The sequence below is a fragment of the Otolemur garnettii genome, unplaced genomic scaffold (assembly GCF_000181295.1).
Source record: "Otolemur garnettii isolate 467f Iridium unplaced genomic scaffold, OtoGar3 scaffold00043, whole genome shotgun sequence".
In the NCBI taxonomy this organism is placed as follows: domain Eukaryota; kingdom Metazoa; phylum Chordata; class Mammalia; order Primates; family Galagidae; genus Otolemur; species Otolemur garnettii.
Genome location: NW_003852438.1, coordinates 11,082,431 through 11,098,075, shown reverse-complemented (window position 1 = coordinate 11,098,075; position 15,645 = coordinate 11,082,431). Strand labels below are relative to the sequence as shown.

At 49.6% G+C, this 15,645-nt stretch overlaps 2 protein-coding genes across 3 annotated transcripts in view; both read left to right on the top strand.

Moving 5' to 3' along the window:
• Nucleotides 1-3,788, top strand: part of ATP5F1B (ATP synthase F1 subunit beta) — a 9,872-nt gene extending 6,084 nt beyond the window's left edge. The window contains exons 8-10 of the mRNA XM_023513697.1: nucleotides 1,273-1,487; nucleotides 1,808-2,009; nucleotides 3,522-3,788. Coding sequence (XP_023369465.1) covers nucleotides 1,273-1,487; nucleotides 1,808-2,009; nucleotides 3,522-3,622 — 518 coding nt within the window. The 3' untranslated portion in view covers nucleotides 3,623-3,788. The remainder of the gene's footprint in view (nucleotides 1-1,272; nucleotides 1,488-1,807; nucleotides 2,010-3,521) is intronic.
• A 1,581-nt stretch (nucleotides 3,789-5,369) lies between these two features.
• BAZ2A (bromodomain adjacent to zinc finger domain 2A) overlaps nucleotides 5,370-15,645 on the top strand; it is a 42,368-nt gene continuing 32,092 nt past the window's right edge. Inside the window, exons 1-2 of one of the 2 annotated variants that reach the window (XM_012805549.2) lie at nucleotides 5,370-5,502; nucleotides 10,702-10,772. The gene's annotated coding sequence lies outside the window, so the exon portion shown is untranslated. Of the gene's footprint in view, nucleotides 5,503-10,701; nucleotides 10,773-11,313; nucleotides 11,400-15,645 lie in introns of those variants that run through there. The other variant, XM_023513696.1, reaches the window with a different exon arrangement.

The following is a 15,645-nucleotide window of genomic DNA, read 5'->3' as shown; positions in this document are numbered from 1 at the left end:
GAACCCGTCACCTTAGGTGTACGTGGCTGGCGCCTTAGCCGGTTGAGCTATAGGCGCCGAGCCCCACCCCACTATTTTTATGTTGCAGTTTGGCTGGGGCTGGGTTTGAACCCGCCACCCTCGGTATATGGGGCTGGTGCCCTGCCCACTGGGCCACAAGGCACTGCCCTCGAAAAGGCTTTTAAGCAGCGGTTCGTGATCTCCCTGTAAATAAACACATCACAAAGTATTTTCTAGTCCAAGGGGAAATAGTTCATTTTAATGGACAGTTGAATTGGTACAAGAAGGTTTTTGTTTTGGTTCTTTTTTTTTGCAACAGAGCCTCAAGCTGTTGCCCTGCGTAGAGTCCATGGCATCACAGCTCACAGCAACCTCCAACTCCTGGGCTCAAGCAAGTCTTCTGCCTCCACCTCCCAAGAGGCTGGGATTATAGGCGCCTGCCAAAACGCCCAGCTATTTTTTGGTTGCAGCTGTCATTGTTCTTTGGTAGGCCCGGGCTGGATTCGAACCTGCCAGCTCAGGTGTACGTGGCTGGTGCCTTAGCCACTTGAGCCACAGGCGCCAAGCCATTTTTTTTAAGAGACAATCTCATTTTATTGCCCTTGGTAAAGTGCAGTGGCATCACAGCTCACAGCAACCTTCAACTCCTGGGCTTAGGTGATTCTCTTGCCTCAGCCTCCTGAGTAGCTGGGACTACCGGTGCCTGCCATGATGCCTGGCTATGTTTTGTGCAGTTTGGCTGGGGAGCTGGTGCCCTAACCATTGAGCCACAGCGCTGCACCCTGTTTCTTGTTTTTTAACTCTGAGAATGGATGTCATTGCAATACAGTTGAAATGTAGAATGGAGACTAGGACTAGGAACTATGATAATGAAAATTCTTCCATCATGGCTTAGAGAAATGAGATAATCCGTAAGATCACACAGGCTGGTGAGATAGGTCTTCTAAGGTGTACTTTTTGGTTTGTTTTTTGTTTTGTTTTTTTGAGGCAGAGTCTCAATTTGTCGTCCCAGTAGAGTCCTCTCTCGTAGCTCACAGTAACCTCAAACTCTTGGGCTCAAGTGATTCTCCTGCTTCATCCTCCCAAGTAGCTGTAACTACATGCGCCCACCCCAACGCCCAGCTATACAGACACAGGGTCTTAATCTTGCTCAGGCTGAGGTGTACTTTAATGCTAAGATGGAATGAGGTAAAGAAGAGAGGTCAGAAAAGGGTATGGCTTAAGTAGAATTACTTTGGTTCCTTCTGCATTTATGAATTCTTTATTTACTTTAGGCTATCTATGTGCCTGCTGATGACTTGACTGATCCTGCCCCTGCCACTACCTTTGCCCATTTGGATGCTACCACTGTGCTGTCCCGTGCTATTGCTGAACTGGGCATCTATCCAGCTGTGGATCCTCTAGACTCCACCTCTCGTATCATGGATCCCAACATTGTTGGCAGTGAGCATTATGATGTTGCCCGTGGGGTGCAAAAGATCCTGCAAGTGAGTATATTGTTAAGGTGGGATCAGTGGCCAGAAGTCATAAAGTGGGGATTTGGGAATTATTTTAGGACTAGATCTTTCTTAGGATTTCTTTTGGAGCAATGAAAGTTGAGAGCCTCAATTACTAGTGAGTTTTTAGGTACTTAGGCTTTGGAATCCAGTTTTTCCTAATACCACTAAACTAGGAACAGGGAGAACAAGACCCACTGATGATCATAGTGCTCTGAGCATGTAACTTTCCTTCTGTTAGTTCCTTTTCCTAGGCTTTTATTCAAATTAAAAGAATGTAAATACTTAAGACTTTTTTTCCCTCCTAATAGGACTACAAATCTCTTCAGGACATCATTGCCATTCTAGGTATGGATGAACTTTCTGAGGAAGACAAGTTGACTGTGTCCCGTGCACGGAAAATACAGCGTTTCTTATCTCAGCCATTCCAGGTTGCTGAGGTCTTCACAGGTCATATGGGGAAGCTGGTACCCCTGAAGGAGACTATCAAGGGATTCCAGCAGATATTGGCAGGTAAGGTAAAGTATAAAGCTAAAATAAAATGATAGAAAAAAATGAAATCTTGAGTACTCAAATGTGCTGTGGTCCAACAGCCATCAAGCAATGGATGATATTTTGTGTGTGTGAGACAGTCTCAAGCTGTCACTCTCAGTAGAATACCATGGCAACATAGGTCACAGCAACTGCCAACTCTTGCCTCAGTTTTTCTATTTTTAGTAGAGACGGGTCTCACTCTGGTTTAGGCTGGTCTCAAACTCGTAAGCAGTCCAACCGCCTCAGCCTCCCAGAGTACTAGGATTACAGGCATGAGCTGGCCCACACCTAGCCCCTAGTTTTATTTTTTAATTAAGAGGATAGACATTCCCAGCAATTTTGTTTGAGAGGATGACTTAGATTCTTAGATTTTCTAGCTCCTTTTATTTATTTATTTTTTGCAGTTTTTGGCCGTGGCTGTGTTTGAACCCACCACCTCCGGCATATGGGGCTGGTGCCCTACTCCTTTGAGCCACAGGCATAGCCCTAGGTCCTTTTATGTAAAATTCAGCACTCACTATTTTCAGTGCTAAGTACTCTTCTAAATGAATTATAGCAACCTTTAGGGAAGGCATTATTTTTTTAATTTTTTTTTTTTTTGAGACAGAGCCTTAAGCTGTCACCCTGGGTAGAGTGCCATGGCATCATAGCTCACAGCAACCTCCAACTCCTGGGTTCAAGCGAGTCTCTGCCTCCACCTCCCAAGTAGCTGGGACTATAGGCGCCTGCCACAACACCTGGCTATTTTTTGGTTGCAGCCCTGGCTCGATTCAAACCTGCCAGCTCTGGTGTATGTGGCTGGTGCCCTAGTTGCTTGAGCCACAGGTGCCGAGCCATAGGGAAGGCTTTTTTTTTTTTTTTTGAGACAGAGCCTCAAGCTGTCCCTGTGGGTAGAGTGCATGGCATCACAGCTCACAGCAACCTACAACTCCGGGCTCAAGCGAGTCTCCTGCCTCCGCCTCCCAAAGTAGCTGGGACCACAGGCACCCGCCACAATGCCTGGCGATTTTTTTGGTTGCAGCCATCGTTGTTTGGCAGGCCCAGGCTGGATTCGAACCTGCCACCTTAGGTGTATGTGGCTGGCACCTTAGCCACTTGAGCCACAGGCGCCAAGGGAAGGCATTATTATCACGTTTTATAGATGCACCTGGAATACAGAAAACTTTTTTGCCGGGGCTGGGTTTAAACCCTCCACCTCTGGCATATGAGGCCAGCGCCCTACTCCTTTAAGCCAATAATATGAACTGTCCCAATATCACCCACAAATAGAGGGTAGTAAAATAATAACTCTAGACTGTGTGGCTCTCGATCAAGTGTTCTTAATCCATATCATGTTGTAAATTTGATTGGTGGGAGAAATGTAATGTTTCTCGGATGACATGAATTCATCACATTTGGACTGGTAGTCTCATTGGTGAGGTATCTATCTGTGCACTGTAGAAAGCTGATATTCCTTTCCTTACTAGTTGGGTTTTTTTTTTTTCCATTTAGGTGAATATGATCATCTCCCAGAACAGGCCTTCTATATGGTGGGACCCATTGAAGAAGCTGTGGCAAAAGCTGATAAGTTGGCTGAAGAGCATTCATCATAAAGGGCCCTTCTGGCTGACTAAGCACTCATGCTCTGTACTCTCCCTCTCCTTGTTCCTAATCTAAAAACCGTCAGTTTTCTTTGTAGGCCACACAAGAGTCTTGAATGAAGACATGTTCTTTCAGAAGAGTATTTAAGGTTTCCAATAAAATGTACACCTCTCAGAATTTGTCTGTTGTTCTTGGCTCAGTCAATAGTGATGTTTTTGACAATGAGATTTTTAGAGTGGCCACAGGATGGCACAAAATAAGTTGTGTATGTTTGAAATTGTATCATTAAAAAAGAAGAGCCATTCTCTTGGATTGAACAACTGTGGGGTCTTGGGGAGGGGTTTCCTGTAGGCCTCCTACCAGTGGCTCTCAGCTTTCCCCATTTTTATTACATTTGTTCAGAGCACATTATCTTGCCTCTTAAATATCCATATAACATTTTCCAACTTCTTGGTTAAAAGTGACCTCTTTTAGAAGGGCATATTGGGAAAAATAGGTTAGCTTTAGAATAACCTACTCCAAGGCAGGGCAGGGGTTAAATGAGTTAAGGAAATGGTAATGGATACGGTTCTTTGTTAAAAAGTGAGTCAAAAGGGCCCTCTACATCTTGGATGGGCCTTCATTTCTTAGTGTTCCTGAGTACTGCCTCCTGCCATAGATACCATGAGTCCTAACCTGAGCTGTAATAACCCATTATGAAAGTTCAGGAAAGACAATCAGATTACAGGAGAAAAGTAATTTTTAAGGTTGCTGCCTTGGGTTTCTGAACTAAGTAATATAATTAGGTCATTTCCCCCTTAACTTAGTAAACGTGGCAGTACTGAAAAGTGTAAGGTCAAATTTGGTGACCTTTAAGGTGCTCTTATCTGGACCCAGACCAACGTACTGCCCTCTCGTGGTAGCGCTGGAGACTCGGCAAAAACTGATCTCACCATTTTGAAATCCGTGAAGGCCATTTGCCGGGATGTAGTTCTCAGCTAATGACTGTTTACAAACCAGCTGGGGTTTTTGTCCTGGGAGGAGCCTGCATATATAAGTCTCACCCCGTGAGGCCTCAAGTTGGGTAGAAGCTGGGCGGGGACAAGCAGAGCTCCCAATTCAGAGGCCCCAGGGGTTGGAGGTTGGGGAGGGGCTTTAGGAGAGGCGCCAGGGGTGGAGTAGGGGCCTCTAAGCTTCCTCTCATCTGCCTGCGACGTCCTTGGCACCAGTCTCTCCTGTGTCATGATCTGGACAGAAGGTGGAGCCCCTGAGCTGCTTGAGCCTGGTAGTTTTCTTCCAGAGAAGCTTGGATTTGGGGAAATACTGAGTTATGGGGGTGGGGACACTTCCTCTAGGTCCTGACTATGGACTGGTTAGGAAGCTGATGGAGAAGCCTCCAGGGAATAGGTCAGCCCTTTCTCCTTTGTTTTCCCACGACACCCTGATGCAGACCTGGCAACTGAAGTCCTAAATGTCGCTTGCATCTTTCCACTCATTCCCCCAACACGTTCACGTCTTTCAGCATTTATTGAGAACCTTCTCCCTCTCACTAGTTGCAACTATTTATTTCCTTCCTCCTTTGCCGTCGCCTTCTACCACGCCACTAGAGTGTCAACACAGTTCTAACCTTCCTCCATATTTCTCCTGCTCTGCCCTGTCCTCACCTCCTCCCTCTCTCCACCCAGAGAAAGCCCCGCCCTTCCCTCCTCCCTTCTCACCCCAGTCTGTCACACAGGGACATCACCCTACAGCAGTTCAGGCTGTGTGGTTCGCAGGAAGCATACATTGGCTTTTCGATTCTTGCTCTTTCCCAGCTCAGTTTGGGAGGATCAAACACCAGCCTTCACGTGGAGGCCCAAGATCAGTGAGGAGCTGGGTGGTCCCAGCCTGGACCCCTGCCAGCCTGACATGGGTGAGTATAAGGACCAGCCCAGGGGAAGGCCTGAGGGATGCCCAGCTCCCTCCCAGGCTGACTCAGCAGGGGTGGGGCCTAACCTTTGCTCATTTAGGGGGTGAAGGAGGGGAAACGGGGAGAGGGGCGAGTGTTATAGGGCTCAGCCAGGTGGCTGGCCACCATGGGATTCTGAGCCCTAGCCAACTCTAGGTCTAAGGGAGAGCCTGAGATTGCACCTTAGGCAAGGGGTTTCCCAACACCCCCTTACCTGTGCCCCCGTGTTAAATTGCCTCTTGCTTCTCCCCATTTAAGCTGCTGAGATTCAAGTAATATTTAATAGTACTCACTGCTAACCTACACAAAAAGTAAAGCCCATTTCTGGTCGTGCTGGAGGGTCTTTAAAGTGCTTCTCCTCCTCCTAATTTATCTCAGGGCTTTTAAGTCCTTTTCTTCTCTCCTCCCCCACCCTGACCCACCTTCAGGTGGGGGCTGCAGTGAGCAGCTGCTTCCTGTTGCCCCAGAGGTTGAAGCAAGGGTGGTGGTGTTTGGGGAAAACTGAGCTAGAATAAAGTCGATTCTCATGATCCCACTTCAGCCTCACGAGAGGTTCTATTGATTGCTCCCCACCACCACAGTCACTGAGGACACTGAGGGAGAGGCAGGGCTTAGGTTGAGAGGGTAAGGTTTTTGCCCTCATGGCTTCCTGATTCCAGAGGCTTCGCAGCTGTACAGATGGAGCCCTGAGGAGCTGAAACACGGGGAACCTGTTCACCTAGTAGGGCGCTGTGCGTGACCCCCAGCACGCTCGGCCTTGAGTTCCCTCTCCCACACTCCAGGCCTCCTTGGAGTCCTTATGGCCCTCACTGCCTTCCCGGCCTCCTTTGTGGAAAGAGGTCTTTGCTGGTTCCCTGAGAGCGCCAGCAGAGCTCTCCCAAGTCCTTCCGTTCGGACCTACCACCATCCCCCACTTCACCGCAGAAGTTTCTGTCTCTTCCTGGGATCTGTTCTCTTCTTCCATCTGGGATCCTTCCTGGTTCTGGCCCCTAGGAGACGCCACCCGCTTCCCCCCCACCCCCGCGCCCCGCCAGTAGATCCTTCGCGACAGCCCTCCCCAAGCGCTCGTCCTCACCCCAGTAGCTCCGGCCCCTTTAAGCGCCACCTCCCCCCCACACACACCGCCGCCGGCCCAGGGCTGGGGGAGGAGGCACCGCCGCCGCCCGGCTCGGCCACCTGCGCCGCTGCAGCCGCCGCCGCCGCCCGAGGCCCGGCCCTGCCTTGCTCCAGGTGAGGCCTGGCACCCTCTTCCAGCCCCGTAGTCCCCGGGCGGCCGTCCTTGCGGTCCTCTGCTCCGGGAACCCTGCTACCCAGGGATTCAGGATCTGACTGTCTCCCTGCGGGAGCTGCCTTTCTGTCGCCTGCGCACTGTCTACTCCCCTATTTCTCCAGTCCTCAGAGACTGGAATCCGGAGGCTTCTCACGCCTCTCCACCACCCTCTCTCGGGTATCCCTCCTGTTGTGGGCCCAGAATCTCCCCCTCCCCCGCGCCTTCATCGCAGAAAAATCTCCTGCAGTCTGGGTTTCACCTCCTTCCCCCTGGAACAAACGCTTTTCCCACGCCATCCTAACCCCAATGGGAGGGGGAATAACCGTCACCCCAACTCCTCTCAATCCGCCCAGTTCGGGGCGCGGAGGGCAGGGAGGGAGCAACATTGACTACACTCACTATCCAGCCCTGTTCCACTCAGCCCTTCAAGTTCAACGAAGTCCCATCCAAAGCTTCTGTAGTCTTCACCTCACCCCATTTCTCCCGAAGTCTGGGGTTTGACCTCAGCACCTACTGGCCTACCGAGCCCAGGTGGGAAGGGCCCTCTTCTTGGGCTAGGGGTTGGCCGTTCCAGCCTAGGAACGCCCCTCCCCCAGATCGGGGAGCTGAGGCGCTGCCGGAATCTTGTGATTCTGGGCTTCAGAGGCTATTGGGGGAAAGTGCGCGCGGGGCAGGGTGGGGGGTGGTTACTGGGGCTTAAGAGACTCTCTTAAGAGAGTTGGGGTGGTGGGGAAAGCGACGAAAGCTCAGCCTTCTATTTAGATGCAAAGAAAGCCTCCACCCGCAAGAAATATGTGCTTTCTGTTCCACCGTAGAGAAGCCCCATTGGGAAGTTTGGAAACGAGACTGTGTGAATCTGAGAGGGCACCTGCCGGCTTGGGAGAGGACAAGGGGAGAGATTGGTGTGTTACGGGAGAATCTAATCTCCCCAAAATACGGAGAGGAAGCATACTGTTTTGCTTTAAGGAGAGGTGGGGTCTAGTAGGAATGGTTACAGGTCTGAGAGCTATCTTCTAACTAGACCCCATTAACAGTATGATCCTGTAGCAGAAACAGGATTGAGGCAAAACCATCACTACCACCAGTGTGATCCATTCAGCCAGTGAGGGGAAGGGAAGTCTTTTATAATTACCCACCTCTGTTAATTGGTTAATTAACCCCCCCATATATCCCTAGCTCTGCTCCTTATGCTTTCCTTTCCCAGCCACCCTACATCCAGAATTAGGATTTGCTTCAGACTCCTCCGAGTCATGTTCCAGGGGGCTGAGATGAGGCGGGGGGGGGGGGGGGGGGGGGGGGGGGCGGGCGTCAGCAGTGGTGTTTGGGGTTGGATGCCAGGAGTATCTGGAGGGGGAGAGTGAAGGAGGTAGAGAGATGCAAATGAATCCCCTTCTCTCTTCCTCCTCCCATTCTCAGCCATCTGGCTCTAGAGTGGAGCCAGGCACTGTGGCAGCTGACCCTGGAGTCAGGGAGGTGCAGCGCGAACACAGGGAGGGTGAGAAAGGGGGAGCAGGTGCTAATTTCTCCCTCACCATTCTCTTCATTACTCTTCCACTGGCCTGGCTTAAAGGAGGTTCAGTCTATTCCCTAGACATTCATTTCACAAGTTGCTGATAAAATGACCATTTGCCCCTTCTCCTTTTTAGTACCTTCCGAAAGGGAGGTAGGTGAATGATCGGCCATATTAGATGGGATTGAGGAATGTTTGGGGACACATAGGGTCAGTCTGCCCTCTGTCGTCTGTATGGAGGGAGAAGCACAGCTGCTGCATGGGGTGGCTCTGGAAGAAGTAAACACCCAGCTGTTGGGCATGTTGGCACCCCAACCTCATCCTTCCTCAGGGAGCAAGGAAGATCCCTGATTAGATGTGGTGGGGCGGGGTCTCCACAGGGATGAAGATGATTGTAGTCTTTCTGTACCAGATTGGAAGACTGGATCCTTCCTCATTTTCTTTTCTAATCCCAGGTGGTCGTCGTCTTCCTGACCACCCCTCTACTGGAATAGTCCTAGCCTAGAGGTTGCCCTGGAGACTAGGCCTGGGGCTCGGAAGGGGTGGGAGTAGTCAGTGGGGCACAGGAGTAACCGGCTCTTCCGGAGCAGAGTGGAGCCTGAGGTGGGTGTGTGTGGGTGTGGGGGAGGGGCGTGGCTACACCCGTCAGACAGGCGCAGGCTCCTCCCCCGCCTGCCGGGTCGCGGACTGCCTGGCTAGCCTTACGCTTGCGGGTGGGAGGCAGGAAGATTCTCCTTCATCTGCCCTGGAAAAGAGAAGATAAAAAAGAGGGATACCAGTCCCCCTTCCCCCGCTTCAGTTTTCGGTTCCATGCCACTAGCTTTCTTCTCCACCTGCCTTTATTTTGGGGATAGAGAAGCATTCCTTAACAGAAATTTGCTGTATCCCAATAAGGAACAACACCTCTCTTCCTTAATGGTGTCCTCCATTTATTAAGAGACTTGAGGTTAGAGGGATTTTTTTTTCAAGGTGACCTATAAATTTGTTGTTTTGACAGGGAGAAGAGAAAGGTTTTGGTTTCTACCTGCCTACTCCTTCCCCTGGTAATCTATTTATCTGAGGAGAGGGAGGGAATCCTCTCCCCTTAGCCTCCTCCTTCGCCTCCTTCTTTCTCGACCCCTTTATGCCTGGCACACTTGTGAGGTTTGCTCAAACTAGCTTCCTTCTCTGAGCCTTTTGTAGTGGGGGGTGGAGTCTATCCTCAAACTCAGAAAAGAGCCCACCCACCCTTGACTGTAGTAAGGAAATCCAGTCTATACTGATGGATTGGATTTGGCCCCTGACCTTCCTTGTCTCCACTCAGTTTCCAGATCTCTTTCTCCTTATACCTCCAAAGGAAAAGGTATTTGCTGACATCCCCAACCTGCCAGAGTTTCATCCGTCCCACTCTTGCTCTTCCAGAATATTCAGCAGCTTTGTACAGTTTAGGCAATGTTTTTAGAACTGCATTGCACTGAATTGAGTGGGAATTATCTTGAAACCTGCAAAGTGTTGAGTTGCAAGGAAAGGAAACCTTCCATATTTTATCTACTGTTTGACCTTGAACATATCAGTGAACCTCTTTGAGCCTTAATTTCTTCATCTGGCGAATGAGAGAAAGTTGAACTGGAAATTCACTAAGCTGGAACATCATATGGCACTGTTCCCCATCCTGGGGCCCTGCCATATTCAGTTTAGGTGACAGTCAAACTCTAGTCCTCTGCTAGATTTTTTTTTTTTTTTTTTGTAGAGACAGACTCACCTTATTGTCCTCAGTGGAGTGCTGTGGCATCACAGCTCACTGCAACCTCCAACTCCTGGGCTTAGGCAATTCTCTTGCCTCAGCCTTCTGAGTAGCTGGGACTACAGGTGCCCACCACAACACCCAGCTATTTTTTGTTGCAGTTTGCCCAGGTTTGAACCCACCACCCTTGGTATATCAGGCCTACGCCCTGCTTACTGAGCCATAGGCACAGCCAGTCCTCTGCTAGATTTTACTTTCTTCTTGTCAAAGGGTTTCACACAGTTATGCAGCCCTTCAGAAAAAGTGCAGAATAGGTGGACAATTGGGACATCTTATTTGCTGGTCAGTTTTCTGCTTATCCTCTGCTACTCCCTTGACTGTATTTCTTTTTTTCTTTTCAACTCCCTAAGTGGAACCAGACCCTTCTAGGGGTGGGGAACCTGCAGCCTTCTGATTTTAAGATTGTTCTTTTTTAAGCACCAAAGAAGGCAAGAAAAGCTTCGTTTTTCTGTGCTGCACTCCTTTTGATAAAAGGATAAAAGGATTTGTTCTGTAAGATTCAGTCAAAAGGCCAAACTTAAGGACCACATGTTGCCTTAAGGCTGTAAGTTCACCATCCCTGCCTGGTTCCAGAGCTGTGCCTTCTTTCCCCATGCACAGGAATCTTTCGGATGCCCAGGGCTCTACAGATGTCACCCGGAAAGTGGTAATCAGGCCTGGACGGGATAGAGGTGAGTGGGCGGCAAACTTAGGCCTCTCCATCCCTTTACAACTTTTCCATTTCCACTTTTCCACTACTCCACCTGGGAAATAACTTCCCCTGAAATTGTTTAATGGCCCTCTCTCACTCCCCTATTAGACAAGTGGCACATGCCTTTGGTCCTAGAAATTTGGTCTAGTCCTTTAGGTTAACCTTGGTTGGGATGTGGCACGCCTTTCAGTTTGCCCTATGTGAAGCGGTACTACAGCCTCAGTGACATGCTGTGCAAAGGGAGCTGCCAGGTGGGCTGCGGGATGTTTGCAGGATACACGGCGGCGCTAGGACGCAGATCCGGGTCGGGAAGCTAGGGAAGACGGGCGCTAGGACCTTGCGGCGAAGGCCGCGTCGGGAGGCTCTCTCGGTTGCAGCTTCCCCGCCCCCTCCGGCTTCGATTCACTCCTCCCCCGCCGGCCATGTTGGCTCCGCTCGGGCCCCGCGGTTGAGCCGCGTCCCCCTCCCCCTTCCCGGACCCCGAACCCCAGATCCCCTACCCTGGCGGGCGTCTCCTCCCCTTGTGGCGCCCGGTGCGCGGCCATGTGAACCGCCTGTCCCCCGGGGAGAGACAAGCCCCGATCCTGGCTGGACGCCGCTGCCTCAGGTTTGTGGGGTCTGTGGCCAGGCGACTGAAGGGAGAGCCTGCTTCCATCCAAGGCTTCCCTGGGGGAACGGAGTCTCCAGAGCCGGCCGGAGCCTGTCCGGGCCGGGAAGCGAGTCGAGCTTATTTCCTGCAAGAACTCGATCACGGCCAGGGTCTCCTTGCCCTAGGGGCTGGGAGGAGGCTGGGACAGGAGAGTCGCCTGAGGACCTCGGACGGGGCCGCGGGGGCGGGAGGAGCTGTGGAGGCTCCTGGCTACCGCGGCGACCATGGCTAGGAGGCGGAAAAGCCTGGTGGAGATGGCTGGTGGAGATGACTCCGGTGGGGTACTCGGGTGGAATCCCGGGAGGGGCTCCCCCTCCTCGGTGGGGGTGGGGATTGCCCTAGCGTGGGGTGTGGGTGAGGGGATTCCCTGGGCTGGGTGAGTATCCCGTTTGTGGGTGACGAGCGTTCTGGCAGTGATGAGTGGAGGACAGAAGAGGTTTCCAGGGGTCTGCGGGTGTCTCCCTCTGGGAGCCGGGCTGTTCCCTTGAGCCTGGACCGCCGGAGGGGGCCTTATAGGGTGGTTCTGTGCTTGGCTTGGGGCCCCGGCATCCGCGGGAGAATCCCCCGTTCCAGGGGTGGAGGTTGATAGGGCTGGTGCTTAGGCGTCTGGAATTGAGTTGGGCTGAGGGGCAGAAGGGAAGAATAAAGAGGGATTCCTTTCCAAGGAGATTCCTCACAGAGGGGATCCCCGTTTCCGTGATAGAAAAGGTGATCTCACATCATCCTTTTATTTCCTGGTGTTCCCTGTTTTGGGGAGAAGGCAGTGCCAGTAACAGCCATCCTTTGTAGGGATTATTGGAGTGAGGGATTTGCCTCCTTTGGGGGGCGATGAGGGGGTAGCTTCCACCTACAGCAGTAGACAAACAGCCCCTCCCCCAGCCTCCCGCAGGAAGTGGCCGGGAAATGGCAGCTGTGCGTTTGCTGCTACGTCCCTTGTTGTTTTGAAATGTCCATTTTAATCAGATTTGGTTTCATTTCAGAGGCCTTCTGGGCAAGCTTGAATCCTGCCAACCATGTGGTCTGAGAGACCTTTCGTTGGATTTTTTTTGAGGGGGGGGGAGATAAACTTAATTTGTCAACTGGAAGTGGTACACTGCAGTTGACTCAGCGATCCGAATCCTCCCTCCAGAGCGTCATCCTCGTCATCCCTGTCTCCCTGTCTGGAGGGGTTTTTTTCTTCTTTGCCTTTCCCCTTGAGTTAAAGGTCATAGAGAAGCAAACTCAGTTATCCACCAGCAGGGTACACTCTCAATAAAGGTGGTGCAAATTTCCTCACATAGGGAGCTGCCAGGAACACTGGGAACCTTTTGTGGCATGGCAGTGAGATATTGGGATCCTCCTTAATATGTTCTTAAGTTTGATGGTTTCTGTAGTGTAGAGGACCTGAGCAAGTGCGTTTGTGAAGTGAAAAAGGCTTGATTGTGAGAAGTGTAGGAAGAGGAAGGGATGTGAAAGATTTAACTATGAGTGAGATTTCTGTGTTGGGGTAGGGACTTATTTACAGAGTGAGATGGATGAGCTTGTTCTTCAGTGGCAATTGTAGTCTGAGGACAGTCCCCATGTGAAGCCTCTTATTTGATTTAAGGTGTAGAGGGTTTACCTTTTGCAGAACCAACTAATTAGAATAGGAGAATTCCAGTGTTATATGACTTAACTCTGCAAGTCCATAAAAGAACATCTTTCTTATTCAAGTGGTAGGTAAGCTCTTCCTCTGTTCTATGCAAGGTCATGCACCCAGATTTTCTCTTTCTCCACTTGATAACTCCAGGAGATTTCTCCTTTATATACACTGTTAGACTTCTGCTGTGTTCCTAGGCATTTTGTTGCCCACTGGTTTTGGTTAGGGGCAAATGTTGGCCACAGAATTAGATTTTGGAAGATGAAGTTCTAAGATCTTTGGACTGTCCTGAAAGCTATATAAATCTGGTGTTTAAATCATCCTTTTCACTATTTTCCAGTCAGTCAAAAACCTCCCACCTAGATGTAGATCCCTAGATTAAAGATCCAGAGTAGTAATTGATAGACATGTACAACGTGTGAAAGTGGCATCATCTCTAGTAAGATAACATCCTTGCTCTTTTCACTGAGCCTGTGAAATTGTAGATACTCTGGAAATAGTGAAAACAAGTCATTCAGCTGATGTCAGCGTCCTGTTTCTTGACCCTGTGCTACACTAGTCGGTTTGATTTGACACTGATTTTAAGTTCCCCTTTCTTCAACGTTTGCTTACCTAGATTGGCACTTGACAGAAAACTAATTGATTTTCTCTATTGGAGGAATGAGCAATAGAGAAGTACTCTAGACTCTTTAAAAGAAAAAGAAGTCTGAGGGCAGCATCTGTGGCTCAGTGAGTAGGGCGCTGGCTCCATATACGGAGGTGGTGGGTTCAAACCTGGTCCCTGCCAAACTGCGACAAAAAAATGGCCGGGCATTGTGGCAGGCGCCTGTAGTCCCAGCTACTCTGGAGGCTGAGGCAAGATAATCACTTAGGCCCAGGAGTTGGAGGTTGCTGTGAGCTGTGTGACACCACGGCACTCTACCGAGGGCGATAAAGTGAGGCTCTTGTCTCTACAAAAAAAAAATAGAAGTCTGAGAAAATAGTAATTGATTTGAAATCTGAATAAAGCCAACTTTTGGTGGTCTTGCTGTAAAATGGATGCATTTTGCTTATCAGAGAAGTAGTTTTTTATATTGACTGGAATAATAATAATTATTATTATTTTTGAGACAGAGCCTCAAGCTGTCGCCTTGGGTAGAGTGCTGTAGCATCACAGCTCACAGCAACCTCCAACTCCTGGGCTCAAGCGAGTCTCCTGTGTCTGCCTCTCAAGTAGCTGGGACTACAGGCACCTGCCATAACGCCCAGCTATTTTTTGGTGGCAACCGTCATTGTTGTTTGGCTGCCCGGGCTGGATTCGAACCTGCCAGCTCAAGTGTATGTTGCTGGTGCCTTAGCTGCTTGAGCCACAGGTGCTAAGCCAGAATATTTTTTTTAAAGCCTCTCCTTAGAGGAAAAAAAATGTGAGGTATAAATTATGTCAGCTGACCTCAGAGCCAGTCAGAAATCTAGAATGCCCATAATGGCTCATCTTGCAATCTTTTGGTTCTAGAATCAGATGTTACTAAAGAGAAGCAAAGCTTGTTAGGATTACTAACAGTGGATTCCTGCTGTTAACTTTTCTTGTCACTTCTGAAGAGGTCAAACACCAACTTGCCATATTCTTTCACTGATAAAATGGTATGGAAGTTAGTCAAAAACTGATAATGATGTTTGACCTTGTATGATTCATATCAAGTAAGGCAATAGTGCCAAAGTTTTTGTGTCCTAAAGGCATTGAGTGAAGTTTAAAACTGAAATGTTGGCTCAGCGCCTGTGGCTCAGGTGGCTAAGGTGCCAGCCACATACACCTAAGGTGGTGGGTTTGGATCCAGCCTGGCCCACCAAACAACGATGGCTGCAACCAAAAAATAGCCGGGCATTGTGGCAGCCTCCTGTGGTCCCAGCTACTTGGGAGGTGGAGACAGGAGACTCACTTGAGCCCAGGAGTTGGAGGTTGCTGTGAGCTGTGATGCCACAGCACTCTCTACCCAGGAGGACAGCTTGAGGCTCTGTCTAAAAAAAAAAAAAAACCCCTGAGATGTTTCCTGGGGCACATAATCTTTTAGATTTCTTAGCATATTGGTGTCCTCATGTGCTTCATAGCCCAAGATAAGTATTTTTACAGCATTGTCTCGTGTAAGTCAGAAGGACTATTTTTCACCACATACCAATAATCTGTATAATTTTGAAATTTAAAAAATTCTACAAAACAAAAAAATCCTGTCTTTGAAGAGGTTTGGAAATTGTTCTTGTCACTCACATTAGAAGTAGCATTGGCTTAGTGTTTCATTGATCTAGTTAAAGGGAATAATTATTAAGCGGGCATTTTGTTATCTTACCAAAAGTTCATTAAAAAAGAAAGGAGGTTCTCACTTTGTCTCCCTTGATAGAGTGCTCAAACTCTTGGGCTCAAGTGATTATCTTGCCTCAGTATCCCAAGTAGCTAGGGCTACAGGCGCCCACCACAGCGCCAGCTATATTTAGAGATGGGGGTCTCACTCTTGCTCGAGCTACTAAGTTCCGGCAAAACACTTGCCTCAGCCTCCCAGAGTGCTAGGATTACAATCTGTGATCTGTGGCACCCAGCCAAGAAGGATATATATA